Source organism: Paroedura picta, chromosome 7 (assembly GCF_049243985.1).
Source record: "Paroedura picta isolate Pp20150507F chromosome 7, Ppicta_v3.0, whole genome shotgun sequence".
Lineage (NCBI taxonomy): Eukaryota > Metazoa > Chordata > Lepidosauria > Squamata > Gekkonidae > Paroedura > Paroedura picta.
The window spans coordinates 5,856,076-5,874,843 of record NC_135375.1 but is presented as its reverse complement, the minus strand read 5'-3'; the positions used below and the strand labels follow the sequence as shown (position 1 = coordinate 5,874,843).

The 18,768-nt window shown below is 48.6% G+C and overlaps 1 protein-coding gene across 1 annotated transcript; it reads left to right on the top strand.

Annotated features, from left to right (window-relative positions):
• Positions 1-15,367: 15,367 nt before the first annotated feature.
• On the top strand, positions 15,368-18,608 carry MRPL17 (mitochondrial ribosomal protein L17). Its single transcript, XM_077346693.1, has 3 exons — positions 15,368-15,598; positions 17,798-17,866; positions 18,081-18,608. The coding sequence occupies exons 1-3, from the start codon at positions 15,425-15,427 to the stop codon at positions 18,360-18,362; spliced, it is 525 nt and encodes a 174-aa protein (XP_077202808.1). The 5' UTR covers positions 15,368-15,424; the 3' UTR covers positions 18,363-18,608.
• The last annotated feature ends 160 nt before the right edge of the window (positions 18,609-18,768 follow it).

Here is an 18,768-nt window from a genome sequence, read left to right as displayed (position 1 = left end):
GCTACAGAATGGCTGCCTAGGGGACAAGTCAGCTACAAAATGTCTGCATAGAGAATTGAGAGGGGAGAATTGAGCTCCAAAATGGCTGCCGAGAGAAGGGGAGAATTGAGCTCCAAAATGGCTGCAGAGGGAAGGGGAGGAGTCAACTACAAAATGGCTGACATGAGAAGTGGAAGAGTCAACAACAAAATGGCTGCCATGAGGAGAGGAGAGCTACAAAATGTCTCCCAATATACGGTGACAGGTCAGCTACAAAATGACTGCCCAGGAAAGGGGAGGAGTCAGCTCCAAAGAAGCTGCCTAGGGATGGGGAGGAATCAGCTACAAAATGGCTGACATGAAAAGGGAAGGAGTCAGCTACAGAATGGCTGCCTAGGGAAGGGGAGGGGTCAACTACAAAATGGCTACCATGATTAAGTCATAAAATGGCTGCCGTGAGGAAAGGAGTCAGCTACAAAATGTCTGCTAATAGAAGGGGTCATCTACAAAGTGGCTGCCAAGGGAAGTGGAGAAGTCAGCTACCAAATGGCTACCTAGGGAAAGGGAGGAGTCAGCTACAAAATGGCTGCCATGAGGAAAGGAGACAGCTACAAAATGTCTACTAAAAGAGGGGGTCAGCTACAAAATGGCTGCCTAGGGAAGTGGAGGAGTCAGCTACAATATGGCTCCCTAGGAAATGGGCGGAGTCTGATACAAAATGGCTGCCTAGGGGGACGAATCAGCTACAAAATGGCTCCCTAAGGAAGGGGAGGAGTCAGCTAAAAAACGGCTGCCTAGGGGAGGAGTCAGCTACAAAATGGCTGCCCAGAGAACGAGTCAGCTACAGAATGGCTGCCTAGGGAAGGGGAAGAGTCACCTCCAAAATGGCTGCCTAGGGAAGAGGAGGAGTCAGCTACAAAATGGCTGCCTAGGGAAGTGGAGGAGTCAGCTACAAAATGGCTGCCCAGGGGACGAGTCAGGTACAAAATGGCTTGCTAGGGAAGGGGAGGAGTCAGCTACAAAACAGCCGCCTAGGGGACAAGTCAGCTACAAAATGGCTGCCTAGGGAAGGGGAAGAGTCACCTCCAAAATGGCTGCCTAGGGAAGAGAAGGACTCACATACAAAATGGCTGCCATGAGTAAATTATAAAATGGCTTCCATAAGAAGGGGAGGAGTGACCTCCAAAATGTCTGCCTAGAAGAGGAGTCAGCTACAAAATGGATGCCTAGGTAAGGGGAGGAGTCAGCTACAGAATGGCTGACTAGGGAAGGGGAGGGTTCATCTACAAAATGGCTACCATGATTAAGTCATAAAATGGCTGCCAAGAGGAAAAGAGAGGTCAGCTACAAAATGGCAGGCTAGGGAAGGGAAGGAGTCAGCTACAAAATGGCTGACATGAGTCAGTTATAAAATGGCTGCCATGAGAAGAGTCAGCTACAAAATGTCTGCCAATAGAAGGGGAGCAGTCAGCTACAAAATGGCTGCCTAGGGAAGGGGAGAAGTCAGCTATAAAATGTCTGCCAATAGAAGGGGAGAAGACAACTACAAAATGGCTCCCATGAGTCAGTTATAAAATGACTTCCATGACAAGGGGAGGAGTGACCTCCAAAATGTCTGCCTAGGGGAGGAGTCAGCAACAAAATGGCTGCAAAGGGAAGGGAAGGAATCAGCTACAAAATGGCTGCCATGAGAAGGGAAAGAGTCAGCTACAAAATGTCTGCCAATAGAAGGGGAAGTCAGGTACAAAATGGCTGCCATGAGAAGGCGAGGAGTCAGCTACAGAATGGCTGCCTAGGGAAGGGGAGGGGTCAGCTACAAAATGGCTGCCCTGATTACATTATAAAATGGCTGCCATGAGGAAAGGTAAGGTAAAGGTAAAGGTATCCCCTGTGCAAGCACCGAGTCATGTCTGACCCTTGGGGTGACGCCCTCTAGCGTTTTCATGGCAGACTCAATACGGGGTGGTTTGCCAGTGCCTTCCCCAGTCATTACCGCTTACCCCCCCAGCAAGCTAGGGTACTCATTTTACCGACCTCGGAAGGATGGAAGGTTGAGTCAACCTTGAGCCGGCTGCTGGGATTGAACTCCCAGCCTCATGGGGAAAGCTTTCAGATGGCTGCCTTACCACTCTGCGCCACAAGAGGCTCTTATGCCACAAGAGGCTCTTATGAGGAGTCAGCTACAAAATGTCTGCTAATAGAAAGGGAGGAGTCAGCTACAAAATATCTGCCAATAGGAGAGGAGTCAGCTACAAAATGGCTGCCTCGGGAAGTGGAAGAGTCAGCAACAAAATGGCTACCTAGGGAAGGGGAGGAGTCAGCTACCAAATGGCTGCCTAAGGATGTGGAGGAGTCAGCTATAAAACGGCTGCCTAGGGGACAAGTCAGCTACAAAATGGCTGCCTAGTAAAGAGGAGGATACTAGGGAAGGGGAGGAGTCAGCTTCAAAATGTTTGTCTAGTGGACAAGTCAGCTACAAAATGGCTGCCTAGGGGAGGGGAGGGGTCAGCTATAAAATGGCTGCCTAGGCGAGGAGTCAGCTAAAAATGGCTGCCTAGAGAATGGGAGGAGTCAGCTACAAAATGGCTGCCTAGGGGAGTTGTCAGTCATAAAACGGCCGCCTAGGGAAGGGGAGGGATAAGCTACAAAAAGGCTGCCGTAGAGGGGTCAGCTATAAAATGGCTGCCTAGGGGAGGAGTCAGATACAAAATGGCTGCCATAGGAAGGGAAGGAGCCAGCTACAGAATTCCTGCCTTTGGAAGGGGAGGACTTTAGGGAAGTGGAGGGGTCAGCTACAAAATGGCTGCCTAGGGAAGGGGATGACTCAGCTACAAATGGCTGCCATAGAAAGGGGAGGATTCAGCTTCAAAATGTGGCTGCCATAAGGTAAGGAGCCAGCTACAAAATGGCTGCCTAGTAAAGGGAAGGACATCAGTGAAGGGGAGGAGTCAGCTTCAAAATGGTTGCGTAGGGGAGGATTCAGCTACAAAATGGCTGCCTAGGGAAGGGGAGGAGGCAGCTACAAAATGGCAGCCTAGGGGAGGAGTTAGCTAAAATTGGCTGCCTAGAGGAGTCAGCTACAAATTGGATACATAGGGGAAGTCAGCTACAAAATGGCTGCCATGAAATGGGGAGGAGTCAGCTACAAAATCGCTACCATGAGAAGGGGAGGAGTCAGCTATAAAATGGCTGCCTAGGGGAGGAGTCAGATACAAAATGGCTTCCTAGGAAAGGACAAAATTCAACTACATAATGGCTGCCTAGGGAAAGGGAGGGGTCAGCCGCAAAATGACTGCCTATGGGAGTTGTCAGCTACAAAATGGATACCTAGGGGGAAGAGCTACAAAATGGCTGCCATAGGAAGGGGAGGAGTCAGCTTCAAAACGGTTGTCTAGTGGACATGTCAGCTACAAAATGGCTGCCAAGGGGAGGGGAGGGGTCAGCTATAAAATGGCTGCCTAGGCGATGAGTCAGATAAATGGCTGCCTAGAGAAGGGGATGAGTCAGCTACAAAACGGCCGCTTAGGGGAGGGGAGGGATAAGCTACAAAATGGCTGCCACAGAGGGGTCAGCTATAAAATGGATGCCTAGGGGACTCAGCTACAGAATGGCTGCCATGACTCATCTATAAAATGGGTGCCTAGGGAATGGGAGTTGTCAGCTAAAATGGATGCCATGAGAAGGGGAGTAGTCAGCTACAAAATGGCTGTCATAGGAAGGGGAGGAGTCAGCTCCAAAATAGCTAACATGGGAAAGGGAGAAGCCAGCTACAAAATAGCTATCATGGGAAAGGGAGGAGTCAGCTACAAAATGGCTGCCATGAGAAGGGGGTCAGCTACAAAATGGCTGCCTGGGGGAGGAGTCAGCTACAAAACAGCTGCCATGATAAGGGAAGGAGCCAGCTACAAAATGGCTGCCTAGGGAAGGGGAGGACTTTAGGGAAGGGAAGGAGTCAGCTACAAAATGGCTGCCTAGGGAAGAGGAGGACTTTAGGGAAGGGGAGGAGGCAGCTACAAAATGGCGGGCTAGAGGAGGAGTTAGCTAAAATTGGCTGCCTAGAGGAGTCAGCTACAAATTGGATACATAGGGGAAGTCAGCTACAAAATGGCTGCCATGAAAAGGGGAGGAGTCAGATACAAAATCGCTACCATGAGAAGGGGAGGAGTCAGCTATAAAATGGCTGCCTAGGGGAGGAGTCAGATACAAAACAGCTGCCATGATAAGGGAAGGAGCCAGCTACAAAATGGCTGCCGAGGGGAGGAGCCAACTACATAATAGCTACCATGGGAAAGGGAGGAGTCAGCTACAAAATGGCTGCCATAAGAAGGAAGTCAGCTACAAAATGGCTGCCTAGTGGAGGAATCAGAAACAAAATGACTGCCATAGGAAGGGGAGGAGTCAGCTCCAAAATAGCTAACATGGGAAAGGGAGAAGCCAACTACAAAATAGCTACCATGGGAAAGGGAGGAGTCAGCTACAAAATGGCTGCCATGAGAAGGGAGTCAGCTACAAAATGGTTGCCTGGGGGAGGAGTCAGCTACAAAACAGCTGCCATGATAAGGGAAGGAGCCAGCTACAAAATGGCTGCCGAGGGGAGGAGCCAGCTACATAATAGCTACCATGGGAAAGGGAGGAGTCAGCTACAAAATGGCTGCCATGAGAAGGAAGTCAGCTACAAAATGGCTGCCTAGTGGAGGAATCAGAAACAAAATGACTGCCATAGGAAGGGGAGGAGTCAGCTACAAAATGGCTGACTAGTTAAGGGGAGGACTTTAAGGAAGGGGCTGCCTAGAGAAGGAGAGGAGTCAGTCATAGGAAATGGGAAGACTCAGAAGGGGAGGAGTCAGCTAAAATGGCTGCCATGACAACGGGAGCTACAAAATGGCTGACTAGGCGAGGAGTCAGGTACAAAATGGCTGTCATGAGAAGGGGAGGAGTCACCTACAAAATGGCTGCCAAGAGAAGGGGAGGGGTCAGCTCCAAAATGGCTGTCAAGGGAAGGGTTGGAGTCAGCTCCATAATCGCTGCCATGAGAAGGGGAGGCGCCAGCTACTAAATGGCTGCCATAGGAAGGTGAGGAATCAGCTACAAAATGGTTGCCTATGGAACAAGAGGTGTCAGCTACAAAATGGCTGCCTAGGGAAGGGGAGGAGTCAGCTACAAAATGGTTGTATCGGAGAGGAGTCAGGTACAAAATTACTGCCATAGGAAGGGAAGGAGGCAGCTACAGAATGGCTGCCTAGGGAAGGGGAGGACTTTAGGGAAGGGGAGGAGGCAGCTACAAAATCGCTGCCTATGGAAGGGGAGGAGGCAGCTGAAAAAATGGCTGCCATAAGATGAGGAATCAACTACAAAATGGCTGCCTAGGGGAGGAGACAGCTATAAAATTGCTGCCATGAACAAGGGGAGGACTCAGCTACAAAATGTCTGGCAATAGAAAGGGAGGATTCTCAAAATGTCAATAAATGAGATTGTGCATGTTATTAACAGTAATTCTTAAATGCATCCAGAACCAGAGCTTGACAGGGATCCTTTAAAATAAAGCATATTTTCTTTCTTACACACAACTCACCTTAAGTCCAGTAGTGTCCTGGTGGCAGCTGTTATCAAAGGAATGTGGTTTTTATTATCTGCAGGGCTTGCAAAAAGGAACTCTTCCGCCAGGTCGATCTGAAATCAATCACTTCCCATTGGCCCCTGAGCCCCCCCCCCATAGAAACCACCACTGACATGCCCATCCTGCTGTGCGATCAGTATGTTTCTGTTCAATGGATGTTTTCTGCCTCAACATTCAACATTCCAGGAATGTGAATAGCCCGGATATAAGTGCAGAAATTCATTACAGCTTACAGTAGGTTCTTGCCAGTTGTTTGGACCCTGTGCCTCCCTATTTGTTAATATAAAACACAGTCACAGTATTCTCTACCTACAGCTGTCGAAGGGCATTGTACACTGTTTACAATTCCAGCAAATTAATGCATTAAAGCAAGGCATGGTGGGAAAGCACGCTGCACTTCTCTATGACTGTCCTGTGCAGGCATGCAAGGGACTACGTGTGTTCAGCTGCCTGCCAAAGAGGTAATGAGTTGAAAAGGTGACAAGGCAGGCATTGGTAAAGAATAAGCCACTGTGTATTATGGACAGGCTGATAAATGGGTCTGGATGCAAGTGCAAATCCCAGCTCGTGAAATAGGTGCAGCCTTTGGCACATCTCGATAACGGGAACAAGAGTGAAGACACACACACAGCCTAAAAACACTCCAGTGTTATATTCAGTGTCTGCGTTAGCCAAAAATATAGAAGACGGCTCTGCGAACTGAGACATTCCTTTCCCTTGGCAACTTTTTCACAAGAAGCCTATGTGCTGTTCTATCCCCCATATTGCAGAGCACGCTTGGTGGCCGCCACCAAACATGCCATGCAGTGATACCACTGGAACTGGCACATACTTAGGAGTGCTACAGGAGAGAAAGGAAAAAAATGGGCTTTTCATCTAGGAGGCCTCTCTGGTGGACATAACCTCATGCAGGTAGACTTTCAGATGTCTGCACTAAACTCAGGATTCGTGACTAGCCAGGTTATTTTTAAAGAGATTGTTGATATGGCCAAGCCAATTAAAACATCCTGTTCACTACTCTAAGCAACACGCACAGCATTGCCTTTCTGACAAGATTGTGCAGGGCGGCTTGCCATAGCCAAGCTAATACTAAAACTATAAACTGAAACAAATTCGTGTTTTTAAAACAAATGTCAAGGCACCAGAACAAAATTCTAAACATTGCACTTTTCATATGTTTCAAGCAACAAAATAATAATAAAGAACTCACCCCCAAAAAAGTGTTTTAAAAGCCCACTATTAAAAAATGGAAGTGACTGCTAACAAGTACCAAACACCAACATCCCCTCCTACTCTCCATTGGTATTCAGTCCAAAATAAAAAAAAGTTTTTTAGAGACATTCTGCCATAAAAACAAATGTAAGAACAAGCTATAGTTTTGCTGTAGAAAGGCCAAACCTTCTTCCAGACACACTCACATGCACATCACAAGTGGTTCCTCAGTGGAATAGGCTTCCTCGGGAGGGGGTGGTTTCTCCATCTTTGGATATTTTTAAACAGAGGCTGGATGGCCATCTGATGGAGAAGCTGATTCTGTGAATGTTTAAGGGGGTGGCAGGTTACAATGGATGCGTGATAGGGTTGTGAGTGTTCTGCATAGTACAGGCGGTTAGACTAGATGACCCAGGAGGTGCCTTCCAACTCTATGATTCTGAGAGTCTATGCAATCAGCACAGGTTCTACCTAAGATAATTGCAACACCATGGCTCCTATGGGTAGGAAAAGAAGTCAGTTACAAAATGGTTGCCATGAGAAGCCAGCTACAAAATGGCTGCCGTGGAACAGGGAGGAATCTGCTTCAAAATGGCTGCCATGGGTAGAAGTCACTATTTTAAGGATCTTATATACTTTTCTAGCATTCCCTAAAGCCTCACTTTCATTTAGAAATAGTAACATAGGAGAGCACAGTACACATCAGAAGGGGTTCAGAGGCATTCAGATCACAGCCACAATGGCATTCTTCTGGCAATCACACCCTACTTGCACATGAGCAGTCCCTCCAAGCACCAGAAGTATTTCCCCCCAGACCCGGCTGCCGTGTGCCACCCAGCCATACCAACCCCCCCGCACCCACTCACATAGAGCAAGCCCTCCCCCTCCCCCACTCACCAAATTTATCACTGCTACAGAGAGCAGACAGCTGAGAATATTTGGCATTTGCAAAAGGCTGGCCTTCCATGGTCCTGGTGTTGGTCAGGAGAGCCCAGACACTAAGCCAAGCCCTGGCCCACAGGCTCCTCTCCAAAGCCTGACTCCTTCAGAGGGGAGCAAGCAATTAAGAGGCCAGCAATCAGCTGCAACTCCCAGCCTGAGGCTTTGCAAAATAAGAAGCAGCCTGAGAAGAGGCTCCACCCAGGAAGGAAGAACAGTTGCCCTTGCAATCCCATAGGGCTAAAACATTGCATAAGTGAGCACATGGAAAACCAGGCACAGACTCCCAACACCTTACATGGGTTCCTAATTCTGACATGATTCAAGTGGGTAGCCGTGTTGGTCTGTCTGAGACAGCACAAGTTATCTTAAAGGTCTTACAGGTGCCACTGGACTCTAATTATGCTGTGCTAATTCTGACATGCTAGGCTTTCATATACATACATGGAAAGATGGCATGGACACAGCGTCTGGGGCAGGGAAAGTGCCACAAGTGTTACTGAACGGTGCAGAGAGAGAGGCTGGTAGAATCATAGAATCATATAGTTGGAAGGGGCCATACAGGACATCTAATCCAACCCCCTGCTCTACGCAGAATCAGCCCTAACCAACCTAAAGCATCCAAGAAAAGTGTGTATCCAATCCTTGCTTGAAGACTGCCAGTGAGGGGGAGTTCACCACCTCCTTAGGCAGCCTATTCCATTGCTGAACTACTCTGACTGTGAAATTTTTTTCCTGATATCTTGCCTATATCGTTGTACTTGTAGTTTAGACCCATTACTGCGTGTCCTCTCCTATGCAGCCAACAGAAACAGCATCCTGCCCTCCTCCAAGTGACAACCTTTCAAATACTTAGAGGGCTATCATGTCTCCTCTCAACATCCTTTTCTCCAGGCTGAACATTCCCAAGTCCCTCAACCTATCTTCATAGGGCTTGGTCCCTTGGCCCCAGATCGTCGCTCTCCTCTGTACCCTTTCAATTTTATCGACGTCCTTCTTGAAGTGAGGCTTCCAGAACTGCACACAGTACTCCAGGTGTGGTCTGACCAGTGCCATATACAATGGGACTATGACATCTTGTGATTTTGATGTGATGCCCCTGTTGATACAGCCCAAAATGGCATTTGCCTTTTTTACCGCTGCATCACACTGCCTGCTCATGTTTAGTTTACAATCCACAAGTACCCCAAGGTCTCGTTCACACACAGTATTACCTAGAACCGTATCCCCCATCCAGTAGGCATGCTTTTCAGAACGGCAGACAATGGATGGGGGGCATGAGGGATGCACAGACATAGACAGGGAAGGGGAGAAGAGGAGCCGTGGGTAAGCTGTGCAACTGGACTTCAAGGTATCTGTGCTTAAAAGCAGTATAAGAAACTGAAATTCTCCATCTCTGCATCTGTAAGATGTGAACAGCTGCTGCTTAGTCACAGAAATAAATCAAGCTACAAGGGAGCTGAGTTTTTGCCAGTGGAGCATCTCTCAGTGCAAAGAGGCTCCTTGAGCAGGTCCATCCATTCTCACCACTTCAAAGATAGAATGAGGGAAAGGGGCTAAACCAGGGGACCATAGATTTCCTGAACCCCCTTTAGAGTGGTGGGTGCAATCACAAAATGGCTGGTGCATAAAGCAGAGCCAACCTCAGAATGTCAGGAAATGAGATTATGCAGTAATTCTTAAATACATGCAGAACCAGAGCTTGACAGGGATCCTTTAAAATAAAGCATATTTTCTTTCTTACACACAACTCACCTTAAGTCCTGAAATGCTGTGATGGCAACTGTTATCAAAGCAATGTGGTTTTTATTATCTGCAGGGCCTGCAAAAGGAAACTCTTCCGCCAGGCTTTTGGTTGAGGTTGACCTGAATTCAATCACTTCCCATTGACCCCTGACCTGCCCTCCCATGGAAACCACCACCGAGATGTCCATCCTGCGGTTCTAGGTAATACTGTGTGTGAACGAGACCTTGGGATACTTGTGGATTGTAAACTAAACATGAGCAGGCAGTGTGATGCAGCGGTAAAAAAGGCAAATGCCATTTTGGGCTGTATCAACAGAGGCATCACATCAAAATCACAAGATGTCATAGTCCCATTGTATACGGCACTGGTCAGACCACACCTGGAGTACTGTGTGCAGTTCTGGAAGCCTCACTTCAAGAAGGACGTCGATAAATTTGAAAGGGTACAGAGGAGAGCGACAAAGATGATCTGGGGCCAAGGGACCAAGCCCTATGAAGATAGGTTGAGGGACTTGGGAATGTTCAGACTGGAGAAAAGGAGGTTGAAAGGGGACATGATAGCCCTCTTTAAGTATCTGAAAGGTTGTCACTTGGAGGAGGGCAGGATGCTGTTTCTGCTGGCTGCAGAGGAGAGGACATGCAGTAATGGGTTTAAACTTCAAGTACAACGATACAGGCTAGATATCAGGAAAAAGTTTTTCACAGTCAGAGTAGTTCAGCAATGGAATAGGCTGTCTAAGGAGGTAGTGAGCTCCCCCTCACTGGAAGTCTTCAAGCAAAGGTTGGATACACACTTTTCTTGGATGCTTTAGGATGCTTAGGGCTAATCCTGCGTTGAGCAGGGGGTTGGACTAGATGGCCTGTATGACCCCTTCCAACTCTATGATTCTATGATTCTATGCTGTTTCTGTTGGCTGCAGAGGAGAGGACACGCAGTAATGGGTTTAAACTTCAAGTACAACGATATAGGCTAGATATCAGGAAAAAAAATTTTCACAGTCAGAGTAGTTCAGCAGTGGAATAGGCTGCCTAAGGAGGTGGTGAGCTCCCCCTCACTGGCAGTCTTCAAGCAAAGGTTGGATACACACTTTTCTTGGATGGTTAGGGCTGATCCTGCGTTGAGCAGGGGGTTGGACTAGATGGCCTGTATGGCCCCTTCCAATTCTATGATTCTATGATTCTATGTAATGTAAATGTAATAAATAAATTTGTATTTATTTTAATACATAAATTTGCTCCCTTTCTTTCATATAGAACTCGACAAAGTGTTGAGAAACTTACAGAGCTACAACAAATTGTGAGAGCCCCAGTACTGCCACGGCCGACACCACGTCCAAGCCAAATCCTCAGGACAGCAAATCTGTCTGGACATTGAAATCTCCCAGAATCAAGAGTCTCTGGGGCTGCAATGCTCAGGCGATTGCCGCCTCCAGCAGGCTCGAGAGGGCAGCTAGCCGCGTGGAAGGCGTATGGTGTGCTTGACAGATGGCCACGTCCTTCACCGCATCCCAACTAAGACCCATACACTCAATCTTTGAAATGGACCACACTGGGGCAGCCCTGACAGTGTACCCATCCCCCGTCCGACCCGAGGTCCAGGACTGATGAAGGACCGAAAACCTGTGTGGGGCAAGTTCTTTCAGGGTGATCATTTTACCTTCCCAGACTCAGGTTTAGGTTCAACCTTACGCTCTCTAAAATAGCTTTGCAGAGTTGAGGATTTGTTGTTAAGTGACATGTAATTAAGGCATGCAGCACTGTGTGCAGATGTGATTACACAGATGGCAGACCAATCAGCTCAGCTCAGACAACTGAGAGCACGTGGAGAAAGCTGTTAGGGAGTGCTGCTGCTGCTGACCAGCTGAGGCTATTGTGGTGCTGTGTGAGGTGATTGATGAGTGATTGCTGGGAGGATTAAAAAGGGCTGCTCCTCGCCAGAGCCGAAGGGAGAGAGACAAAGGGCTCTTGGCCTGGGGCTCTTGGCCTGGGGTTCTTGGCCTAGCAATTAGAATCAGTAGATTATATTTCCCTAGTAGTTGCACTGGCTAGAAGTTACAATGGACCTCCAAGATACTCATCACATCATCTGCAGTGAGTGTGACATGATTGCCTTCCTCCCAGAAGACAAGATTGACTACATCTGCCCCAAACGTAAACTGGTAAGACTTTTGGAGGAAGAGATTAGGGGCTTAGAAGAGAGGATTATTACTCTGACCCAAATTAAGAAAGGGGAGGAGTTCATAGACCGGAGCTGTGCAACTCAGAATAAAGAGGATACAACCAGTCTTGTGGCGCAGAGTGGTAAGGCAGCCGTCTAACAGCTTTGCCCATGAGGCTGGGAGTTCAATCCCAGCAGCCGGCTCAAGGTTGACTCAGCCTTCCATCCTTCCGAGGTCGGTAAAATGAGTACCCAGCTTGCTGGGGGGTAAACGGTAATGACTGGGGAAGGCACTGGCAAACCACCCCGTATTGAGTCTGCCGAGAAAACGCTAGAGGGCGTCACCCCAAGGGTCAGACATGACTCAGTGCTTGCACAGGGGATACCTTTACCTTTACCTTTAACCAGTCTTGAAGAGGATAAGGGGATTAACCTCATTACGGAACCTCCGCAGACAGGAAAAAGACTCAATGGCGTAGAGTGAGACGGTTCTCGGGGCCTTTGGAGCTCCAAAATAGATTTCAGTCCTTGCAGAGGAGGTGCAAGTGTCAACAAGGGAAGAGGTCCCAAAACAAACTCTAAGACAAAGGGAAGAGGCCATGGGGACAGAAGGAAATGGAGTTGAGAAGAAAAAAAAAAGGAGAGTACTGGTAATTGGAGACTCCCTGCTAAGAGGAATGGATCGCCATGTGGCTGGGCCCGACCCCCTAACCCGAGAGGTGTGTTGCTTGCCAGGGGCGAAAATTAAAGACTTTTCAGAATGGCTGCCCAAACTCCTCAAATCTACGGATCGCTACCCATTTGTGATGGTCCATGGGGGAACGAATGACATGTCTGCGAATACCATCGCTCCTATTAAAACAGACTATCAAGATCTAGGGAGGAAGCTCAAGCAAATGGGGGCACAAGTGGTATTCTCTTCAATCTTGCCTGTCAAGGGAAGAGGAATGCATCGGGAGAGGAAGATATTGGAGGTGAATCAGTGGCTGTGTAGTTGGTGCCGGCAGGAGATATTTGGTTTCTGGGACCATGGGATAGGCTTTCTTGAGGAAGGCCTACTAGCACCTGATGGACTGCACTTATCAAAGTTGGGGAAGAATGTGTTTGGCAGGAACCTGGGGAGAGTAATCAGGAGAGCTTTAAACTGAAGCCACAAGAGGAAGGAGAGGTTAAACTTAGGGAGTGTAAGGAAGGAGACCGATCGGGGGCAGCCCAACCAGGAAGGCCAGCTCATAGGGAACCAAAAGTAAAAGGATTCAGATGCCTTTATATTAACGCCCGAAGCATGGGCAATAAGAAGGAAGAGCTGGAACTTCTCATGCTGATAGAAAGGTAACATCTAGTAGGCATCACAGAAACTTGGTGGAATGATTCTCATGACTGGAATGCAATAGTGAATGGATGCGAACTGTTCAGAAAAAACAGAATAGATCGAAGAGGTGGAGGAGTGGCAATGTATGTGAGGAAAGGGATTACCTGTCAGGAAATTCTAGTAAAGGAGAGTATATCTACAGTGGAAAGCATCTGGGTGAAAATAAGCGAGGGGAAAACAAACAGTGTGGTGGTTGGTGTCTGCTACCGACCGCCTGACCAACGAGAGGATGTGGATGCTGCATTTTGTGAGCAGCTTGAGAAAATATACTAGCTGCAGGACCTTGTCATCATGTGTGACTTCAATTTCCCAGATGTGTGCTGGGAAACAAACTTTGTGAAGCGTCCTCAGTCATTCAACGTTCTGACCTGCCTGGCTGACAAGTTTCATTTATCAAATGGTAGATGAACCCACAAGAGGTTCAGCCATACTGGACATAATACTGACTAACAGGCAAGAGTTGGTGGATGAGGTGAAGGAGGTGGGGACCCTAGGGGCAAGTGACCATGTCCTCATAGAATTCCTTTTGAGGACCTCTTTAAGGACTGGAGATGTCCCGGAGGACTGGAAGAGAGCAAACGTTATTTCGATCTTCAAAAAAGGGAGGAAGGATGGCCAGTGAGTCTGGTCTACAGACCAGTGAGTCTGACCTCTGTTGTGGGGAAGATAATAGAGCAGATATTAAAGGGAGCGATCTGCAAACATCTGGAGGACAATTTGGTGATCCAAGGAAGTCAGCATGGATTTGTCTCCAACAGGTCCTGTCAGACCAACCGGGTTTCCGACTAATTGGAGGTGGGCTGCGAATGATTCCTCCCCCCCTCCCCGGCCCTTTACTTCATCCCCCCCAGCCCTTTACAACACACTTCTGGTGCCATTGTCTCACATCACTCCCAGATGGGACTATCTCATTGCAGAAAAACTGCGGGGGGGGGGGGCGGGGAGAGGGAACCGCGGCCCGGCGCCCTGGCCTTCACTGGCCCAAACACATAGCTGATGTAAGGTGATGGGCAAAGTACAACCCAGGTCTTGTGGTCATGGTGCTGCTCCAGCAAACACCATCAGGGCTGTTAATCCCCCACTAGCCAGAGCTGGACTGAGGTTTGCATAGCAGTTAGCACCTGCAGCCACTTATGTAAAGTCCCAAAGACTCAAGGTGGTATAGTAGTTAAGAGCAGCATGATGCTGTGGTATAGTGGTCACCCAAGCAGCTTAAGAGCGACTGTCGATCTGGAGAACCGGGTAGGATTTCCCACTTCTCCTCCACATGCAGCCAGCTTCAGTGACTTTGGCTAGTCACAGCTCTCTTAGGGCTGTTTTTGCAGAGCATTTCTCTTAGAACACTAAGTCTTGTGAGAAGACTTAGTTCTATCCAGATAGAAACCCAGCGCTCTCTTAACATTGAAAACAACCCACTACTTCTCCTGGGGGTGTTGGGGACTAGGGCAGAAGTAGGGAAGAACTAATTATTATGACTGATGAAAATCAAATTTACTTTTGGATTGGAGGCAGAATCTGGACAGAGTCCTATTCTATCATTATGGAATACACCAAGATTCCTGTCTACTGGGGGAGCTTTGATATCTGACACCCTTCTCGCCAACACAACACTAACCTGAAAAGTGTCTTAAAAGTGCTTTTACGGGGCAACAAACAATTGTTTAAAATGGAGTCCTGGAGAGCGCCTTGAGCACCTTATTCAGGCTCCACATATGGCTTGAGGGTTAATCAATGAGGTATCCCTTTCTTTTTAGTCTGCTTGAGTGCCCATTTTTTAAAGATGGTATTTTATGAGGTTTTCTACAAACACATTTTAAATGGGCAGGATTAGGAGAGACCTTGCCCTTCTGCCCCTTGTTTGTCTTCTCAAGCATGGAAGCATCTTTGGACTTATATGAAATGTTATCACGAGTTATTGAAACCACTGCTGTTACTGTTTTTACCCAATGTTATGAATGTACTATTCCTACTTTCTATCTAAACCGCCCTGAGCCACAAGAGTGGGCGGTAGAGAAATAAACACATACATACTTAATCACAAGGATCCCAAGCAAGGATCTGTTTACAGTGGGATTTTTTTAATATACAAGAACCCATCCGCTCCGCGGAGCGCTCGGAGCAGGAGGGCCCCGGAGGGACCTGAGCCGGCGGGCCGCTACGCTCGGGCCAGAGCCCTCCAGGGATGGGGGAGAGGCCTCCGCCAGATCAGCCCACCTGCCTTCCGGGGCGGGACTCCTCCTCGTGAGCCTCTGCGACGGCACTCGGAAGGAAACGCGAGGCGCGTCTCTGTGACGTCAGGCGCGCACCGGCCATTGGGCCGTCGGCGGGGAAGGGCGGGGCCCGGCGCCGGAAGTGCGCCCCGGGGGGCTCTTCCGGTGGCGACGGCGGTAGCGTCCGGATCATGAGGCTGTCGGCGGCGGTCTGGATCTCCCACGGGCGGGTGCAGCGGCGCTTGGGCTGCGGGCCCCGCTCGCGGCTCGACCTGCTGCGGAACCTCGTCACGGCCCTGGTGCGGCACGAGCGCCTCGAGTCCACCTACGCGCGCGTCGACGAGATGCGCTTCTACGCCGAGCGGGTGAGCCGGGCCGCGGGCGGAGAGAGGAGGTCGCCACCGGGGCCCGCCTCGTCCCTGGGTTTCCCGTCCCCGGTGGCCACGAGAGCGACTCGCTCGCTCGCGTTCTCGCTCGCGTTCTGTGGCGTGCGAGCCTTGCGCCAGCTAGCACGTTGGGTGGTCGAGGAGGTGAACGGTGCTTGCCCCCAGTGCGCCCAGTGCGCCTCCCGTTGTGCGAATGCTTTTGTGGGGCAACTAACTGGGAGGGCTCCGTCGCTGAGCATCTCGTAGAAGGTGCCAGGTGCAGTCCCCAGCCTCTGTCTTTAAAAGGAGCCTGTCGAATCGCTGCCAACCTGAGCAGACAAGACTGACCATGAGGGAATTATTCATTGTTCAGTTTATAGACCACCATTCCCTCACAGTGGCTTGCAGCAGGTAACTGTGATCCCTCATGATTAAAAAAACCCCATAAAATAGTCGTAAAACTCATCCTGGTGATGACAGAAACTCCCTCCCCCCCAGCTCAAAAGACTTAAAAACTGTCTCAGGACAACAGTTACAGGGGTAGACTGATGGCCTGGCTATCTCAGGGAAAGGCCCAGATCTTACTCATTCTGACCTCAGCCAAACACCTGGCAGAAGAGCTCCATTTTATAGGCCCTGCAGAACGTCGGGGATCCCTGTTTTCCCGGGAGCTCATTCCACCAGGACCAAAATACCCTGGCTCTGGTTGGGGCCAGGGATCTCTAAACAGATTTGTACCTGCAGAGCAAGACATAGACAGTCCTGTAGATATGTGGGACCCGGACTGCAGATGGCCTTAAAGGTTAACACCAAAACCTTGAACCTGATCTGAGCTTAAACTGGCAATTGTTGCAGCTGCCTCAGTACAGGCTGTATGTGGGCCCTCCAAGATGTTCCTGTGAGGACCCTAGCAGCCACATTTTGCACCAGCTGCAATTTCCAGGTCAGGGACAAGGGTAGGTCCGTGTAGAGCGAGTTACAGAAGTCCAGTCTGGAGGTGACTGTTGCATGGATGACTATGGCCAAGCAATGAGGACAGATAGGGCACTAGTAGGTTCACTTGGCTACTTTCAATGGACGCTACTGAGCCACCATTGAAAGGGAGGCATCCAGAATCATACCCAAATTTCTGGCCAAGGGCAAGATTTTAAATTGTACCTCAGCCACTGTGGGTAGGCGCACTTTCTTTCTACCCAGGCCCAGGACCTCTGTATTGGAGGGGATGAATTTCGGGTGACTCTGCGCTAACCGTCCATCTACAGCTTTCAAACATCTGGCAAATGTATCGGGGGGGGGGGCTGGAAACACCCCCCCCTGTCCAGGCAGCCGTCCATCAGGAGATAGAGTTTGCATGTTGTAATGGCCTGTTTCAGAATGAGGTAGCCTCATGTGTACAGGTGTTAAAAATTGTCCATCAACAGACAAAATTACTAAGTTTGCTAAATATGTCAGGTGATTTAATAAAGGGAACCTGCTGTAGCATAGTCTGTAATGTGATGTGGTCTGGGCATAGGAATTCAGGACAACCGCCAGCACAGAGTCATTGGTACTCTGTGTGTGTGTTTAATAGCCACTTTAGTATTTTCTGTTGTTCTCAACATGATTCACTGTTATTTAAAAGTGTAGCTACAGTGTGTTGCATGCATCTAAGCAACTTCATAACATCACACTGCATCATCACACTTTTCTTGGATGCTTTAGGATGCTTAGGGCTGATCCTGCGTTGAGCAGGGGGTTGAACTAGATGGCCTGTATGGCCCCTTCCAACTCTATGATTCTATGATCATAGAATTGTTTTCCTGTAAGCATCTATCAATTTGTCTCTGTAGGAATGACAAAAATTTAATGTCAAAGGAACCAGGAAATCCAGACATACTGGGGTGGAATGTTTTTCTGCAGCCTTTTTTACTCTTAAAACGTAAGACCTTCCCCTATGCCCTGCTATTGCAGAACTCCCATGTCATGTGAGAAGCACCAATCCCAGAAGACCTGGCTTGTGGGGGATTCTCCTCTTACCAAGGAGAACCATAAGCTTTGTTCAGTCTTCTGAGTGACACTGCATGAACTTTGCCAATGAACTATCCCTCCCCATCTTTCCAAAACCCCTTCTCAACCAGAGGTGCATGGACCTTAAATTTGGTATTAATCATCATAAAGAATTGGCCTCTGACACCCTTTTTAATGTTCTGTTCTCTGCAGCTGATTGATTATGGCAAGCGTGGGGACACTGATCCTGAAGCCATGCGCATGGCCAACTTCTGGCTGACGGTGAGTCCATGGCACATACCCCTCCTGTGAGGGGGCCAGAAGTGCCTCAGGCAGGACAGTAGAGGAAAGATGTTGGGCAGAAAGCCAGGCTAATTGCTCTCCTTTGGCCTGTCACTAAAGGTTTCTGTGGGTGGAGATAGAGAGGATTTGCTGGGTAACCAGGTGCGAAGAAGGAGCTTACGAGTGAATTGACAGGATCTTTTGTCTTTTTCAGGAGAAAGACCTCATCCACAAACTCTTCAAAGTACTAGCTCCACGCTACCAGTTATATTCAAGGAACTACACTCGAATGCTGCAGATTCCCAATCGTGACCGCATAGATCGAGCCAAAATGGCAGTAATTGAATACAAGGGAAACCATTTGCCACCGCTCCCCCTTCCACATAGAGACAGTGAAAAGACCCTGGTGAACCAGCTCCTGAAAGGTTATAGGGATGATGTGCTCTGGACGAGGGAAGTCAGCCTTGTAGATGGACATGTAGGCACAGCGGTGTAGTAATACATTCACACACTCTGTGAGGGAAGCAGAACTGCACACTGGGGGAGGCTCACCCTTTCATACGGTGTATTGGCTGCTCTCTTAATTGGTACAATTACAGCTCACCCTTCCATGAGAAACGTTTTGTCAGCTGTGCCAGGCAGCAGGGTCTGCCCATCACATTTCTGTTAGAGCAGAGTTCGACATGGAAATGAAGAAAAGTCCAGTTTAGTTATTGGCCAATAAACATAGCCATGGAGCACACACATTATTGTCCATTCTTCTTTCCTAGGCCAGAGTGCTACCTAATACCCAGAGAATTTAGTAAAAAATTACTGTCAACTCAAATGGAAGATGATCCTGAATATAATTCTTATTTAAAAAGAGAAAGCTTTACATGAAAACATAATTATGAATTTAAGAT

Excerpts from the sequence above, each read along its gene's own strand:
- MRPL17 (XM_077346693.1), top strand. The coding sequence starts at position 15,425 with ATGAGGCTGTCGGCGGCGGTCTGGATCTCCCACGGGCGGGTGCAGCGG. Across the intron at positions 15,599-17,797 it reads TGCGCTTCTACGCCGAGCGG|CTGATTGATTATGGCAAGCG; the intron begins GTGAGCCGGGCC and ends TGTTCTCTGCAG. Across the intron at positions 17,867-18,080 it reads TGGCCAACTTCTGGCTGACG|GAGAAAGACCTCATCCACAA; the intron begins GTGAGTCCATGG and ends TGTCTTTTTCAG.